This window comes from Wolffia australiana, chromosome 1, assembly GCF_029677425.1.
Source record: "Wolffia australiana isolate 7733 chromosome 1, ASM2967742v1".
Lineage (NCBI taxonomy): Eukaryota > Viridiplantae > Streptophyta > Magnoliopsida > Alismatales > Araceae > Wolffia > Wolffia australiana.
This window is the reverse complement of record NC_135835.1, coordinates 7,259,114-7,277,813: the sequence shown is the minus strand read 5'-3', so window position 1 is coordinate 7,277,813 and position 18,700 is coordinate 7,259,114. Positions and strand designations below refer to the sequence as shown.

General features: G+C 44.1%; 1 protein-coding gene across 1 annotated transcript; it reads left to right on the top strand.

The window, feature by feature from the left end:
• Window positions 1-11,466: 11,466 nt before the first annotated feature.
• On the top strand, window positions 11,467-18,688 carry LOC144703992 (SEC7-like guanine nucleotide exchange family protein). The gene is made up of 11 exons (XM_078576284.1): window positions 11,467-12,695; window positions 13,142-13,459; window positions 13,566-13,896; window positions 13,963-14,385; window positions 14,470-14,744; window positions 14,822-15,092; window positions 15,175-15,659; window positions 15,741-16,062; window positions 16,132-16,468; window positions 16,531-17,144; window positions 17,625-18,688. The coding sequence occupies exons 1-11, from the start codon at window positions 11,701-11,703 to the stop codon at window positions 18,210-18,212; spliced, it is 4,959 nt and encodes a 1,652-aa protein (XP_078432410.1). The 5' UTR covers window positions 11,467-11,700; the 3' UTR covers window positions 18,213-18,688.
• Window positions 18,689-18,700: the final 12 nt, after the last annotated feature.

Sequence of the window (18,700 nt, the reverse complement as noted above, 5' to 3'; positions counted from 1 at the left end):
CAGCCTTGGGCGGCCTGGGGCGGGGTGCCCTAGGCGGCTTAGGGTGCAGCCTTGGGCGGCCTAGGGTGCAGCCTTGGGCGGCCTGGGCGAATGCCCTAGGCGGCCTGGGGTTGCTACCCTGGGAAGGTGAGAGAGAGAGAGGGAGAGAGAGAGAGAGAGAAAAGCGAAGAGGATGGAAGTGAGGTGATAGGCCGACGACAAGCGCGCGGCGGCGGCAACGACGGCTAGGGTTAAGAGGGATAGAGGAGGCTGGGCAGTCCTCCAAGAAGAGTTAAACAAAACTCAATTCTTAAAATTATGACTGCCTAAGTGTTTCTTGAAAACAATGGCCTATATATAGGCCTTGGAGGAAAGAGAAAATGATGAGAAATTAGAGACGAGAAATTAAAGATGTGCGCCGTGTCACACCAAAGGGCAGTTGTGGATCTGCCTCTGGCGTCGTGTCATGACGCGTGTAGGGACGTACACGGGTGGAGACGTGCTTGTCGACGGTTGCGGCGTGTTGACTTTGGTGTTGACTTTGGTTGACCATGGCAGGTTGACTTCGGTTGAATTCGCCGTCGGGTCCATAGCCGGCATGTTGACTCCGGTTGACCGTGGTGACGTGTTCGACGGTGATGTGTTGGTGTCCTCGCCATCAATTCTCCCGGGGTGCGAATAAATTTCAAAATATGATATGAAGCAATTGCAAAGAGGATGCGGGTTGATATACTGCCAACCATGTTAAGCAAGAGCTTACACGACCGGCTCTAATACCGATATGATGTTATACGAGAGTGCCAGGATCGACAACTCGTATCACAACACAATATAATGAGAATTCCTTAATCAGCTAGAGGCCATGCATGCAAGTATATTAAAGAAAACTCGTTGATGAGCAATAAGAGATGCAGTTGACTAAGTGAACAATCCAGCAAATTCTTGAAAGAATAAGATAATCACGATAGACTCCCAATGACCCTCGAAATCACAAGAATACCTAAGACGAAAGGAGCATTTTACGGCTCAAGAATGTTCACACTTTATATCAGGAATCTAGTCTTCTAACTCAAAGGATATCCTACCCCTCGACACAAGTGGCTATCCTATTAGATTCGTATCTTATTCAACCACAGCAATACAAGTGATAGGGGAAGATGGCACTACAAGAAGTAATAATACTGATATGTAAAGGGGAAGATTAGGAGGAACCTGGCGAACGTCAAATTCATGTGTCGTGTTCCCTCAATAACTTTGTGGTTGATGTCATCCGGAGTAATTGAGAAGCTTGACGCAAGCGTGGGCGCACTGGCAAAGCACGTATTTGCGGGCAGGATGCTTGCGCGTAGACAAGGAAGGGGAGCGCTCGAGCGCCAAGCGGGGTTGTGCAGTAGGGCGTGGGTGCGCGGGCACAACGCGGAGCGCGAATAGGGCGCGGGCGCGCAGACGGGGTGCGGGTGCGCAGACAAGCGGCAAGGCGCGCGGGCACCAGGCAAGGGGGCGCAGTAGGGATTCGGCACACGGGCAGAGCGCGGCCAGTGGGCAGACCGCGGCCCGCGGGTAGGACGCGAGCGCACAGACGTGTGCAAGCGTGCGGCAACGCACAGGTGCATGGAGAGGGCAGGCGGAGCACGCTGACACCAGGCAGGGTAACGCAGCAGGGGCGCAGAGGCGCGGGCTGAGGGCGAATGCGCAGGCAGGATGCTGGCACATCAATAGGGCACACGTGCGCGGTAGGGCGCGGGCGCACTGGTGGGCGCGAGCACATGGCAGGAGCTGAAACAGTGATGGCAGTGACGTCATTGGCAGTGTTGGCGATCTTTACGACAATAATCATTGCTGTTGGCGAAGGCAGTGACAGCAGCGGGCGACGACCAAAACCCTTCAAGATACGGCCAGGATGGTCGATTCTTGAAGATCTTGGGCGAGATAACAATCCAAGAATCCCATTCTTCAAAGATTTCAAGAAAATGGGCATGGAGAAGTCCAGTTGGCGGCGAGGTGATCCACGGAGTGGTCTCGACATGGGCAGCGTAGACGACGACAAGACTCACATTCTCCGCTCTCTCTATAGATCTAACTGCTATCTACTCTTTCTAAAGCCAAAAAGAGAAAAAAAGTTCAAACCTCAAATTTTCAAAATCCTACCTCACTTGGGCATGCCATCCCCTTATATAGGGAGGATGAGTGCCAAGTGGACAACCCTAGGGGAAGAAACCGTCGCGAGACAAAGTCCCCACAAGACAAGCATTACAGCAAAGCAAGAGAGATTAACAGAGGAGGCCCAACACGTAATGGCCTAGTCATGTTGTCAAACGAAATTAAAAATACAACCAAATAATATGGGAAACTTACGAACGATTTTAAACCGAATACTTAAAGTCGGGGTTGCGAGCATTGGGAGGAGCAGCTCTGTGCAGTTGGACTCGTCCTGTGTCGGTGTTGTCGCCATGGTCATCCATCATAGACCCTCATTTTTCATCAAATCTTCTCATCATTTTATGGAAAATTGAATGAAGGTACCTTTGGGTAATTATATGAATTTGTGGAGAAATGTGATTCTTATTGCTGGAGTCACTTCAGATGCTTTGAAAATGAGAATGTTCCCTCATACTCTTTAAGAGTATGGCAAAATATTGGTTCAAAACTGTGGATAAAAATTTCAGAGTTGGAGTAAGATGGAGAGACGTTTTTTCAAAAAAATTATTCAGTTGGAAGGACTAATACCCATAGAAAAGCAATTAGAAATTTTATAGAGGGAACTGATTCTTTTAGTGAAGCATGGGAAAGACTGAAAGATCCGACTAGAAAATGCTCTCGCCATGGTCTCCCTGATTGGGATTTTTTTATGATGGGTTGAATGACGATGATAGAGGTAAAGTAGATAGTGCTGGTTGTGGTACTTTTATAGATAAAACAATGGATGAAGCCACAAGTATTATTGAGAAATTGGCAAATAGGTGTGCATATTATCAGGGCTTGAGTCACAATGGGAGAATTTTAGGACCAAAACGTGGAGGGTTTATTAATGTTAGTACAGTAAAACTCGATATGTCGAAAGATAAGGTGGAGAGGGACTTATGCAAGGTGGGTTAGGCTGTTGAGGAGCTTACACTGAACATGAAGAAGCTGATGGACTCCTCTCAAACCTTATTTTCCCCTTCTACTTTTCCTAAACATCCTTCTTCTCTTTGTTCCATTTGTTAGAGTTTTGATCGCACTAATGAAATTTGTCCTACTCTTGAACAGGTGAATGCATATGAAGGAAATAACCATATGCAAGAAGCTTGGAATCAGAGGGGAAATTATGAAAATCAAGGATGGATTAGAGAAAGAAAAAAAATCTTCCAGCCATGTCCATATCATCAGCAAAACAACAAAAATTATCAGAATATTGCTTCTAACCCTCATCCCAATTTTGTTTCAAATTCTCAAGATACATCTTCTAACTCCATGATGGATATGTTGAAGCAGATGATGCTGAAGCAAGAAGAATTCTTGGAGAATCAAAGAAGAATGATGCCAGAATGGAGGATTTAGAGAGGAAGAATATTGGACAAGGAGGGCCAAATTCTCAAGAGAACTTTAGAGGAGACAAGAATAAAGGTAAAATGGATGATTTTGGCACCACTAGCCAAAATTCAGGTCGACTTCCGACCCAACCCAGTGTTAATCCTAAAAATATTTCTTTTATTGATCATGATTTTGATGATTCAGAACATGCTCCAGGTAATGAAGCTTTTGAATCTCATGAATCCTATCATGAACATGCCCATCTAAGTGCAATTTCTAGATTAAGGAATGGGAAAGAATTAGCTGATTCATATGAGAAAAAACCTTGTGAAGAACCTGATGTGCAGAAGGAAGATAGATGTGTTCACGATTTGAGAGAAGATATTGAGGAATCCCTAGAAAAAAAGACATCACTAGAACCTAGCCCAAAAGATTATGTACCCCCTATTCCTTTCCCCCAAGCCTTAAAACCCAACAAAGTTCCTCCTAATGATAGACACTCGCTTAAAAATGTTAAGGAAGCCACTATCACAATTCCTTTGGCAGATGTAATTCAAAAGTTTCCTTCGTATTCAAAGTTTTTGAAGAATCTTTCTACTCCATCTAGAAATCAAAAGAGGCTTAAATTATTGGAAAGCATTAGTTATATTCTATTAAATCAGATTCCTAGGAAGAAAAGGGACCAATGTTCTCCATCGATTAAATGTGAGATTGGAGGAATGATATTTATTAGATCACTTTTGGACACGGGTGCAAGTGTGAATATTATGCCAAAAGCAATTTATGATAAGTTTACATTTGGAGAATTAGATTCAATTTCGATAGAATTTCTTCTAGCTAATGGATCAATTAGACAACCATATGGGAAGCTAGAGGATGTGATTGTGCAAGTAGAGAATTGTTAATTTCCTGTTGACTTGATTGTAGCAGCAATGAAGGTTCCATAAAATTTGAGCCATGCACCCATAATCCTTTGTAGACCTTTCTTAGCAACAGGCCAAGCGACCGCTTATTGAGGTAAGGGGACAATTGAACTCAAAGTTGACCAAGAGAAGATAGAAATGCAGATTTTTAAGCTTCTAAAATTCTCTGAAAATTTGGGTGAGGATGCATGTGTGTGTGTCTTGTTGATGAAAAAGAATCAGAGCTGCATGCATCTCTTTGAACTCAATTGTTCCTTATGAAGATAAGAAGGAATCACATGACCTAGATGTTGATGTTCCACCTAATATTTGTACTGCTGAATTAGAACTCAAATCTCTACCTAGCTCTCTCAGATATGCATTTTTAGGACCTCATAAAACTTATCCAATTATTATTTCTTCTCACTTATCTCCTAATCAAGAAGATGCATTGTTAAAAGTTTTATCTTTGCATAAATCAGCTTTAGGATTGATGATATCCATGTCATTGCTACAGAAGTCTGTGAGCATAGAATTTTTATTAAGGAAAACATCAAACCATCTAAAGAGGTCCAAAGGCGCCTAAATCCTCATATGCTAAAAGTGGTTAAAAATGAAATTCTTATAAGGTTGAAGGCTGGTTTTCTTTATGCAATTTTTGACAGCCCATGGGTGAGCCCATGGCCCATGTATAAGTCTAGCTAACAACTCCAATGGCTCAATAACCTTTAGTGTTCGGATTGATTTAATTCAATTGATAGGTCAAGTCTCCAACACGTGGGTGCTAAGCTACACGTCGTGCTCTAGAAGATAAAAAGGAGTGAGTATCAACTCACTCATGGAACCTGTTCATCATCAGTTATCGTGTACATATAGTCCCTCGTCCACTTGACGCTTTAAGGACAACTTATGGTTTGGTCAACTGTCAACCCTAATCAGTCATTCGAGTTAGTATTGATGCTTTTGAAAATCATCGGAGAACTCTTCTTTGATAGTTCATTGCCTCAGATAAGAACTTGCGTCATCTTCCTTGAGCTGTCACCTCTTGTACTGAGGGTAGACGATCCCATCTTAACCACTCAATCATCTTCACAAACTTCTTAATGCACCCTAACTAAGACTATTTAGATTCCCATGATTGGAGTCTCGTATATCTTAGTCAAAGTACAACTGTATGTCCACAAGATGACTTTGGTGTCTCAAGTTTAAGGACCACTTACACTACCGGGACAAGAATCAACCTGATTGACAGTCTGGTGTAATATCATTTAGGGGCTCGTACGAATCAATTCAGTGAACTCTTTCCACTAAAGAGGACCCACTATCTATCCTCAATGTCTCCACACTAATGGCTATGGGAACGGCCATACTCATCATATGAGTGAGGCTAGATAGTGGTATTTGATCCGGATACTTCGATATCCTTATCGAGTACCCTTCGAATATGAATATTTAGAACACACGCTTAAAGATTAGTGATCTCTATATTATGAGCATATCATAATTCACTAGGTTCGATCATGTATACATGGAATTCATTATAAGCATCACCCATGCACTACAATGAATATGTTTTAGTAATGAACATGGAATGAGAAATGGAATGTTTGATTGGCTTGCCGACAACATTATTTCCATCACATGTAATGTATTATATTTTGGAGATCGAGCTGTAATTGATCAATACTTCACTTGCATAGAAAATTTTTTTCTATCATTCAATGAAGGCACCAGAACCCAATATCCAATGCCCATTACCTATGTCAATCAGGTTGTAATCTTTCTTATCATTAATCTCTACTTTTACCAATAAACAAAGCACATCAAAATTTAACATCACTTCATTCATGATATGGTACTTCAAGGGGTCATCTTGAATCCTTGTGATTAATTTACAAATGTGTTGGTGGATATCTCGACAAATAATATCTGAGGAGCATCCTATTAAAAATTTGAGCATTAAGCTGCCATGTAAGATGTCAGTTGTCTATCTTGAGAGAGAATATGAAGGGCCCAATCCACATGGATGTCTCTCTATCTCCCTATCTTGGTCTGCTTCTTCTGCTCCTACAGCTTCCCCTTTCTTCTCCTCTGACTTTTCATCTTCCTCCTCCTCACCTTATTTTCCATCTATTTACCTTCTTTCTCTTTTTAACCTCTATAAAAATAATGAGTATTGCATCTATCGAGATATAAAATTATGATTTTCTCCTTACACAAACTTTTCAAATGTGATAGAAGAATTGAGATGTTATGATTTATTTAGAATAAGACATCACTCATTTCGATATTTTTAATTTTTTTCAAAGATTTCTTTCAATTTCTAAAGCTATTCACAAAGATTATGAAAATGTGTTTTGTCTTAAAATGGTACCCCTTTCTTGTTGCCTCTGTTCTATATCTAAGATAACATTCAAGTACAACTTCTAATTTCTTTCAGGTATTCAAATCTATAAGATCTAATAGAATAAGAAGTCGGGTCACGGATTATGGGAGCAGGCTAATTGGTCATGGGAATGTGCCACTGGGTCGGTAGAGAGGGGTTTAGTGGCCCACTTTTGTGGAGCAGGTTGTGTTACTCAGTCAAAGCTCTTGAAGGTTATAAGAGCAAGAAAATTGGTAAACTAGTTATGATTGTGGCCATAGAGATTGAGCTATATTACATAAAATTGGCTATTGTGAGTCGGTTCAAACTGATTCAACACAGATTAAATTAAATATGGGATTCACTTTGAAAGATTATAAGCCTGTATCATTACTTAGTGATTCAAGAACACAAGTAGTCTCAATTTTACAATTAAGATTAGACAACCAGTCATCTACCTATATATATATGAATGTACCTCAAAATTTTCTGTATCTCAGTGATAAACTCTGAAAAAATAATAGAACATGAAAATCTATGGCGTTCTACAGCATTTTGTTGTACTTGATGGAAAGTTGAGACTCATTGGATGTAAGATAACATGAATTGATTAACAAATCATGAAGATAATAATGTCAGAAGAAAGGGATCTACCATTTGGAATTCATCATATGCCACAACTCTAAAAAGATTGGAGTGTTCGAAAGGGTAACCTGATTAGTCAGCGATCAATACTTAATTTCTCAACGTATTTAGAATAAAAATAACTAGTGAAATATTATATTACTATATCAAACCTCATTTCCTACATTTTTGTCATACTGAGGTTTCCAACTTGTAGGCAACTGAAAGACCTTGCTCTCAAATTTAAGTCATTTTTTTATTTGTTTCTCATCTCTATCCCTTTTCAAAACTTTCAACCTTAAAATAATCTCATAAAAAATCCTTTAAAGCCAAAAAAATCTGTGAAGAAACCTTGACTTACCATTGTCGGGAATTTTCATTTATTTTTTTTGTCAATATTAATGTTTAATCCAAGCATCAGATAAAATACATTAATCAGGAATCAAACCATCAGAGTGGCAGCTAGGATGAGACTAAGGTTGTTCTAATTACTAGTATAGTAATTTACTGGTAGTGTAGTATTCCTGTGAGGACACTCCATGATGGACAAGGCTTCACCATCTAGTCTTCAAGGTCTGGACCACACAATGCCCAGTTAATGAGACATGGTGAATAAATTGCATCGCAATGGATCAATGATGTATGAACAAATATTAAAAATTCTCAAAATTCCATGATGGCTATAGAGATAAGGAAGAGTTCAGAACTTTACCAAGTGATCAAAGTTGATCATTTAAGGAAGTCATCCGTTATAAGGTAGGAATAGGATCACTATTATACCGCCAACAAGGAGTAGATACTAAATATAATAAATAATAGCATGTCAAAAATAAATTTATGGAAGATATCATGCAAAATTCAGTATAAGATTTATTTTGATTTTGAATGCTCAAACCATTTTGTATCTGATCTCAAGATTCAATGTAACTTTTACTGCTCTAAAGCCTGTCTAATTTTTTCCCTAAACACTCTGAAAAGTTTAGAAATAGAAACTATATTTTAATGCATATTTTTTAAATTTCACCTCAAAATATGCAAAATTATGGGTAAATACATAGATTTCATGCGGCAAAATGTTTATTATAGTAGAATAAACCATTCAAAATCTGAATCACCGTAAAAGCTCTAGTAACAAATTTATATATTCTTCTAGTCATCTATATGTTGTATAAAATAAAAAAATCCATAAGTAATCATGACTTTTTCCACTCAAAACCCATCTAAATAATGTATAAATTTTTGAAAAATAAAAAATATGGATAACTTAGCTTAATGTTTCTTTTAAGTTTCACTCCAAGAACCAAGAAAAAATGAAAAATTAAATTCATGGATTTTATGAAATAAAAGCTGCATTTATGGTGGCGATGTCAACGCACCACATTTGGACGTGCCTCCACCGTCACCAGCGACACCCCGCATCATGACTCGTCGCCAACATCAACTGCAGAACCGCCCCGAAAACGAACAAGTCAACACACCAGCATCTGATGCGTCTCCACTTACACACGACACTTCACGCATCATGACACGTCATCAACGCCAGATCCAGAACTGCCCTTTGACGAGACACGATAACACGTCATCTATTTTATTTTATTTCTCGTATTTTCTCTTTCCTCCAAGGCCTATATGTAGGCCAATGTTGCACGATACACTTGGTGAATTTATTTTCAAGAATTGAAGTTTTCTTCTTGGAAGATTTGCCCTAGCCCTCTCGCTTCTTGGACCGTCGCTGCCGCCGCCGTCAGAGAAGTCCCTTGTTCGTTGCTCTAGGATCATTCACCCGCGCCGGTCTCCCGCGCAGGCCGCCCCCCCAACCGCCCGCGCAAACCACCGCCCACGCAAGCCGCCCGCGGCCACCTGCGGCAGCCGCCCCACAAGCCAGCACGCCGGCCGCCCGCACAGGCACCGCGTGCGCAGGCCGCCACGACTGGCTGCCCGCACAGGCACCGCCCGCGTAGGCTGCCATGCAGGCTGCCCGCACATGCACCACCCGCGCAGGCCGCCACACCGACCGCCCGCACATGCACCACCCGCGCAGGCCGCCCGCACAAGCACCGCCCGCGCAGGCCGCCACGCTGGTCGCCCGCATAGACACTGCCCGCGGAGGCTGCTACGCCGGCCACATGCATAGGCACTGCCTGCGCAGGCCGCCACGCCGCCCGCCTGCACAGGCACCACCCCTACAGGCGGCCCGCGCAAGCATCGCCCACGTAGGCCGCCCATGACGGCCGCCCAAGCAGGCCACTCACGCAGGCCACCCACGCAGGCCATTCTGCCCACTCTGCCATCGTTGCCCACTCTGCCATCCTCATCCTTGTGTTCGCCTCACTACCCTCTACCGTCCGCGCCCGCGCCCTTTACCGCTCGCACACACAACTGCCTGTATCCGACTGCATCTATCTCACCCCGTCGACGTCATGCTCGCTCCATCGACGGATCATCTCTTTTTTGAGCTCGTCAGCGATACTTCGAGAATTCCTCCCAACATCGTCATGCACTATCTGGTGCTGAGGTATTCCTAAACTCTTTGGTGTCCATTGTTCTTCATCCATTGTTCCTCGAGAGTTTATCCACCGCCGCGGATTTGAATTGGATTTTGAATTTTCAAGCGACTAGTTGAATAGGGTTTTTGAATCTTCCAGCCGGCGACCATTCGAATTTATTGATTTTGGTGCTTAGCATCACCGCGGTGGTTGAAGACAGTACTCCCGCCCTCGACGAGGAAAGGGGTTGCACCATCACTATTTCATCGGATTTAATTCTTCAGAATCAACCGTGTGATTTGTGGTCTGGTTTTATCTTACCCATTCCCTAGTCATCGCAGTATCCTACATCCATCGTCAACCAGTCCGTCTCCTCTAGTCATCCTGCATCAATTTAGCTCTAATTTATGCAGATCACCATAATATCCATCATTTAGTTTGAGATGACATAAAAGCATAAATGCTAATATATGATTTTATGTCATCTCAAACTAAAATATTGTGACCAAGGCACGCTGTATAATGAATAAATCATTTTACCTTTTGCAGGAAAATCAATTCTTTCTTTATAAAGTCTATTGATTCTTCAATGGAAAAATTTGCATTTTTCAGTTACAATGTCTTGGATTTCACCATCTTCAACAATGGTAAAATATTGTCTTAGATGCAAACACAATTTGTTATGATTATTATCATTACTTTATTTCTCTGAGTTGGACTTGGATTAATTTGTCAATTATAAAATCTTGAAAAATATGTTTATTTTATCTTTTAAAATTTTATTATTATCCAATTATCCAAACTAATAAACCAGAAAAAGCTATGGTGACATGAGATAGCGTGCTCATTTTTGAAGGGAAGAATCATATTTGTATGGAGTTAGAATTCCACTCACATGAGTTAGTTGATATGCTTCTTTCATGAATATACCTACCATGAAACCTCTAGAGCTTTTTGAAGGTCATTGAAAGATGTCGAGGGCAGCTCACATATGTACTGCATTAATAGCACGAGGAGAGCCGGACTATCTACATGCTTAGCAATCATGCCATAAGTTTATGATCTTGTACTCTTTTTCTTATCTTGTCACGACTACCATCAACATGAGTGTCTTATCATGCAGGTCATCCATGTACAACAAGATCACGTCCATGAAAAAACCATGCCGTCGGTGAATAGTATGGGCATGCATTAAATATCTCCTGCATGGAGCATCGTCAACACCATGGAGCTCTAATGTGAAGATAAGAGATGATGGTGTCAGTGGCAGTTCTACCTCCATCACATAAAGTTAGACCCAGGGAATGATAATCATCTCACCAACCGTGGCACACAAAATTACTGTAGTTGCAATGCATTCACTTTCTAATAAGCATGGATGAGTGAGGTCCAGTGTAAATTGGGGTATCTAGGCTAGGCCCATGCCTACACATAAAAAAGGAACAATCTTATGAAAGTCGCATTAGATACACATTATCACATGCAATTAAACATCCCTGACAGAATAAAGAGGAACTGTGGGCCTCATTCCTGTGTTTCATGGGCCTGTTCATATGATTCAGTCACCCGGCCCAAACTGGGCTTCAGATCTAACTTTTTCATCACGGTTTCTGCGAGCCGCGGGAGCTCGAAATTCCTCTGGCGAAGACCTCGCTCCACCCACCGTCGTCCAAGTCCGAAGATCGCGCCTGCCGTTTGATCCATCGTCTCTTCTTCTTCCCCTGCTTCAAAGATTCCTCGAATGACGATTTCATCTCCGTTTCGCGGAAGATTCATGAAACGACGCCACAGCCCAGGAATCGCCATAGCCCGAGCTTGAAGCCCATTGACAATGGCGGTCTCCCAAGCTCTGGGAGGCAGCTCCCGGGCAGGGAAGATCCTGGGACCCTCCTTAGACAAGATCATCAAAAACGCAGCTTGGAGAAAGCACGGCAACTTAGTCTCCTCCTGTAAAGCCGCGCTAGATCGCCTCGAAGGGCTCAGCCCATCGCCTGATGCAGCTAATTCCTCTTCTCCCTTGGTGGGTCTGGCTCTCTCCGACGCCGAGGCTGTTCTACAACCGATTATTCTCGCTTTGGAATCATCCTACGTTAAGGTAATTGAACCTGCGCTGGAGTGCCTGCAGAAGCTCTTCCTTGTGGGTATTGTTCGGGGTGAAGTGGGCGGTCGATCGGACGGGGAGGACGGCGATGACTTGGCTTCTCGGGTGTTGGGTTCTGTCTGTAAGTGTGGAAACCTTGGTGATGAGGCCGTCGAGCTTGGAATGCTGAGAGTGTTCATCTCTGCCGTCCGATCGCCGCTCGTTGATCTCCGGGGGCCTTGCCTGGTTCAGATCTTGAAGAGCTGCTACAATGTGTACCTTGGAAGCCATAGCGGGGTCAACCAGCTTTGTGCAAAGGCGATTGTCGCCCAAATTTTGAAGATTGTGTATGCCAGAGTAGAAACCAATCGCATGGTTGTCACGGTTCAAACTATAGCGATAACGGATGTCTTGGATCTTTCTGATAAGAACTTGAACGACTCTAATCTTCTCCAGGCCGCCCAGAATTTTATCAAAGAGGTTGTCGATGGCACCGAATGTGTTAACTCTTTAGGAGATGAATCAGAAAACGTGCATTCCTCTGTTGATGAATGCACGGAGAGTGGATGGAGTAGTATCCAAGAAGACGGTTTCTTCTTATTTAAGAATCTGTGTAAGTTCTCGATGAAGGTTTCCACGCATGAAAACCCGGAAGATCCTTTGCTGATAAGAGGGAAACTGCTATCTTTGGAATTACTGAACAACGTCATCGACGATGCGGGACCTGTTTGGCGGACGAACGAGAAGTAAGTTTCGCGGGGTTTAGTCGTTTAATGATGTCCCATTTATTAAGAAAACATACTATTATCGATCCAAAGTTTTGAAGTAGGAATTCTTGGTTTATCTTGGCGATTACTCTGTGTGATGTTAACCAAAAGATGTCTGAGAATGTTTTTTTGTTTTTATGTTGGTTTCTTGTGCTGTATTATGAGTGACAATCATGCGCGAAATTAAAATGTCGACACAAATTTGATGTCTCATTACATTATCAACCATAATCAGTAGCTAATATTCGTCTAAAGAAACGTAGTTATCTTTATCACTATTCTAGAAAACAGTGCATGTTTTTCCTTTTGGTTTAAATCTACTGTGGTGATACGTTAATGCTTGATTTACTTCATGGCGCATTTTCTTCATTCATAGTCTAAGGTGTTCAATATACAACTGATTCGGATAAATATTCTGCTTTCAGATTCCTTGGAGCTATCAAGCAGTATCTCTGCTTATCATTGCTGAAAAATAGCGCCTTCTCGTCGATAAGCATTTTTCAGCTTTTATGTTCTATCTTCACGAGCCTAATGTCAAAGTTTAGGTCAGGATTGAAAGGGGAAATCGGTATTTTCTTTCCGATGCTCATCCTTCGGGTGCTCGAGAATGTTCTTCAGCCCAGTTTCTTGCAGAAAATGACTGTCTTGAACTTACTTGAAAAGGTTTGTCAAGATTCTCAGATCATTATAGACATCTTTGTGAACTACGACTGTGATGTAGACGCGCCCAACATTTTTGAAAGGTATATTTCATAATTTAATAATTTCCCTGTCAAAGATGTAGAAATTCAAATGTTTCTATCTTATTAAATATATTAAAACTGCTTTAATTCCTTCAGATACTTGCAGGACTGTTAATGGACTCCTGAAAACCGCTCTCGGCGTGCCTCCTGGATCATCCACGACTCTATCTCCTGCCCAAGATCTTACTCTTCGAAATGAAGCAGTCAAATGTTTAGTGTGTATCATCAAGTCTATAGGATTTTGGATGGATCAACAGCAACGTGTAGGCGAGGTCTCGCCTAAAATCTCAAATGCCGATTCATCAACTGATAATCAGTCATCGCCAATTGGCGAGGAAGGAACATCAGTAGAGTTTGACCTGCAGTCTGAGGTCAACGCCGACTTATCTGACGCTTTCACCCTTGAGCAACGCCGGACTTATAAAAAAGAGCTCCAGGTCAGAAATTCTCCATTAATTGCAATATTTTTTCCGAGCTCATATGGATGAACATTATTATTGCAGAGAGGAATCTCACTGTTCAATAGGAAGCCGTCCAAAGGCATTGAGTTCCTCCTTAACTCGAGAAAAATCGGAGAATATCCTCAAGAAGTGGCGGCGTTTCTCAGAGGTACAGGTGGATTGAACAAGGAAGTAATCGGGGATTATTTGGGTGACCGGGAGGAATTTCCTTTGAAAGTAATGCACGCTTATGTGGATTCCTTCGCGTTTGATGGGATGGACTTTGGAGAAGCCATCCGGTTCTTCCTCCAGGGCTTTAGGCTTCCCGGAGAAGCCCAGAAGATCGATCGGATAATGGAAAAATTTGCTGAACGGTACTGTAAATGTAACCCTAATTCATTCACCAGTGCAGACACTGCCTACGTTCTTGCATATTCTGTCATCATGCTCAACACAGACGCTCACAACGTCATGGTTAAACATAAGGTGGGCTTTTCTTTGTTTTCTTTTTCCAGCATTTTCTATGCTTTAATGTTTTCCCTAAATTTTTATTTTTTTATTATCTTGAAGATGTCCAAGGCAGACTTCATCCACAACAACAGAGGAATCGATGGGGGGAAAGATTTGCCAGTGGCTTATTTGGGATCTCTTTACGATCAGATTGTGAATAATGAAATAAAGATGAATGCAAACTCTTCTGTTCCCCAGAGCCGGCAGGCCAATGGGTTAAATAAGCTCTTTAACCTGGTCACCAGGCGGCAGTCCGAAGAAAAAGCTGTGGGAGCTAACGACTTGCTTATTAAACACATTCAAGAACAGTTTAAGGCAAATTCAGGCAAATCAGAGTAAGTGAGCCACTTGAATTCCCGAATAAATTTATGATTGAATTTTATGTTTTCTCTAATGGACCCCGATATTCCAGGTTATATTACACAGTCAAAGATACGTCAATATTAAGATTCATGATGGACGTTTGTTGGGCCCCAATGCTGGCAGCATTCAGTGTGACGCTGGATCAAAGTGATGAGAAGACTGCCACATGTCAGTGCCTGGATGGCTTTCGCCATGCAGTGCATGTGACTTCAGTGATGTCCATGCAGACACAGCGAGACGCTTTCGTCACATCTGTGGCCAAGTTCACGTACTTGCACTGTGCTGCTGACATGAAACAGAAGAATGTTGACGCTGTGAAAGTAAAACTCAGACTTTTTTTTTGCTTTATTTTTTTTCCTTTGTTCTATCAAGCAAATTCATCCCCTATCTTCGTTGCTGCAGACAATCATGACCATAGCCATTGAAGATGGCGACTTCCTCCAGGAATCATGGGAGCACGTACTGACGTGTCTCTCTAGGTTTGAGAACTTGCAGCTCTTGGGAGAGGGTTCTCCTCCTGATGCCTCGTATTTTACAGAAGAGAAGGCCAGAAAGTCAACGGGAACGCCGACCCATAAGAAGAAAATCAACTCTCTTCAGAACCCGGCCATGGTGGCAGCTGTTCTTGGCGGTTCATACGACAGCAACCGAGTCGGAACCGCCTCGGGACTGGTCAGCCCAGAGCAGATCACCCACTTGATCTCCAACCTAAACCTGTTGGATCAAATCGGCAGCTTCGAGCTGAACCATATCTTTGCCCACAGTCAGAGACTGAATAGCGAAGCCATTGTGGCCTTTGTCAAGGCACTCTGCAAGGTCTCCATGGCAGAGCTGCTGTCCCCCTCAGATCCTCGCATCTTCAGCCTCACCAAAATCGTCGAAATCGCGTAAGTAGCTCAACTCTCATCTCTCTCTTTTCCTGTTGATACCGGTGATGCTTATCTGGATCATTATAACCTTTTTTCCAGGCATTATAACATGGGTCGGATAAGGCTAGTGTGGTCACACATCTGGAGCGTGCTCTCCGAGTTCTTCGTGACTGTGGGCACTTTTGAGAACCTGTCTGTGGCCATCTTCGTGATGGACTCTCTCAGACAACTCTCAATGAAGTTTCTCGAGCGTGAGGAGCTTGCTAACTACAACTTTCAGAAGGAGTTCCTCCATCCCTTCGTTGTCGTCATGCAGAAGAGCTCCTCCGCCGAGATCCGTGAGCTTGTCGTCCGCTGTGTGTCCCAGATGGTCCTCAGCCGTGTCGGCCACGTCAAATCCGGCTGGAAGAGCGTCTTCTTGGTCATTATCCATTTAAGTCTTAATGCATTTCAAACTAATGCCTTGACCTCCAATCTTCGTTTTCTTCAGGTTTTCACTCTGGCAGCTTCAGACGAGCGGAAGAGTGTCGTGCTATTGGCATTCGAAACCATGGAGAAGATTGTAAGGGACTACTTCCCTTATATCACAGAGACAGAGACCACCACCTTCACAGACTGCGTTAAGTGCCTCCTCACCTTCACTAGCTGCAAGCTCAATTCTGATGTCAGCCTCAACGCCATCGCGTTCCTGCGCTTCTGCGCCGTGAAGCTCGCCGAAGGTGGCCTTGTTTGCTACGACAAGAAGTCGGCTGCTGATGTTCCTGCCGATGGCGCCGCCTTCACTGAGCACGATGACTATGTCTATTACTGGGTCCCCCTCCTGGCTGGTACGAAATCTCGCATACAATTATTAGTTTTTTTCAATCTTGATTGCCTTCTCTCTGTGTAGGCTTGTCGAGGTTGACGTCTGATCCGAGGACGACGATTGGAAGAGGGGCGCTGGAGGTCCTCTTCAACATCCTTCGGGACCACGGCAGACTCTTCTCCAGGCCATTCTGGATGAGTGTCTTCAAATCAGTCGTCTTCCCCATATTTGATGGTGCCGCCACCTCTGCCGACGATCTTGGGGACGACGTGTGGACATCTGGGGTGCAACCCGCCGCCGCTAAGTGCCTCGTTGACCTGTTCGTTGACTACTTTGACGTGGGGGGGTCTCTTCTGGGGGATGTGGCGCTGGTCTTGACAGGTTTCAGTAGAAGCCCCCATAATGGTGCGGCTGCCACAGGACTGGACTCGCTGCTGCGGTTGACCGCCGGGCTGGACGGGCGGTTGACCGAGGAGGACTGGGCGGCGATCTTGGCGGCGCTGAAGGAAGCTGCTGCCTCCGCGTTGACCGAGTTCTCAAGAACTGTGCAGATGCTGGAGAAGATGGAGATCCATGAATTCGATGGCGATGCAGCTTATTCTGATCAGGAATCCGATGACGATGATCAGCTGGAGGCAGCTTTATACGCCATAGCCAGAATGAAGGGTCAGATCTCCGTCCAGCTGCTTCTCTCCAAGGTACACGCACCCTGTCTTTCTCTCTCTAGCTGTCTCTCTCTTTCTCTCTAGCTTAGTCTATCTCTCTCTCTAGCTTAGTTTATCTCTCTAGCTTAGTCTCTCTCTCTAGCCTGGTCTCTCTCTCTAGCTTGGTCTCTCTCTCTAGCTTGGCCTCTCTCTCACTCTAGCTTAGTCTCTCTCTCTAGCTTAGTGTCTCTCGCTCTAGCTTAGTGTCTCTCGCTCTCTAGCTTATTGTATCTCGCTCTAGCTTTTTCTCTCTCTAGCTTAGTGTCTCTCGCTCTAGCTTTTTCTCTCTATAGCATAGTCTCTCTCTATAGCTTAGTCGCTCTGGCTCTCTAGCTTAGTCTCTCTCTCTCTCTTTAGCTTAGTCTCTCTCTTTAGCTTAGTCTCTCTCTCTCTCTCTCTCTCTCTCTCTCTCTCTCTCTCTCTCTAGTTTAGTCTCTCGCTCTCTCTAGCTTAGTCTCTTCTCTGGTGTTACAGACGATAACGAAGATGTACGAGGTCCACTCTGGGTCGTTGTCGGAGGTCCATGTTGTGGCGCTTCTGGACGCTCTCTCCTCGATGGCCAACCAGGCCGGGGCCAGCGCGGAGTCGGCGGCGCTCCGCCGCAACCTCCGCCGTGCCTGCGGACGCCTGGACGTGGCCCATCCGCCGCTCGTCCACTTCCAGAACGAAGCGCTGCTCGCCCGCCTCGACTTCATCGTCTCCGCCCGGGCCAACGAGACCCAGAAGCTGTCTCTAGAGCCGCAGCTGGTGGCGGCCGTCGCGAAGATCGTGGAGACGTATCTGGCCTGCGCGGCGGGGGGGCGGCGGGCGGGCGGCGGCGGGCTGTGGGAGGTTCCGTTGGGCGCGCGCAGGAGGGAGGAGTTGGCGGCGAGGGCGCCGCCGCTGGTGGCTGCCGTGCGGACGCTGGCCCGGTTGGAGAAGGATGCGTTCAGGAGGCACATTCCGTGCCTGTTCCCCTCGCTGGTGGAGCTTGTCAGATGCGAGCATAGCTCCGGGGAGGTCCAGCTAGCTCTCGGCGACGTCTTTGAGTCGTTTATCGGGCCCATTATTCGCGCCTCGTGATACTCTATCTCTCTCTCTATATCTATCTATCTTCTATCTATCTCTCTCCCTCTCTCTATCTCTCTATTTCTCTCTCTCCCTCTCTCGTTCTCTTTCTCTCTCTCTCTCTCTCCCCCTCTCTTTCTCTCTCTCTCTCTCTCTCTCTCTCTCTATCTCCTCCTCTCTTTCTCTCTCTCTCTCTCTCTATCTCCTCCTCTCTTTCTCTCTCTCTGTCCCTCTCTCTATCTCTCTCTTTCTCTCTCTCTCTCCTTCTCTCTTTCTCTTTCTCCCCCTCTCTCTTTCTCTCTTCCTCTCTCCCTCCCTCTCTCCCTCTCTCTCTCTCTCCTCTCTTTCTCTCTCTCTCTCTATATATATATATAGATATATATCTTATATATATATATATCCTGATGCTACTGTAATTTTGTTGTCAATTTAGTGAGTCCATAGAAGTATACCCAGCTATTTTATCTAGTACAGTCATCGTGCTTCCATCATCCTAAAAGACT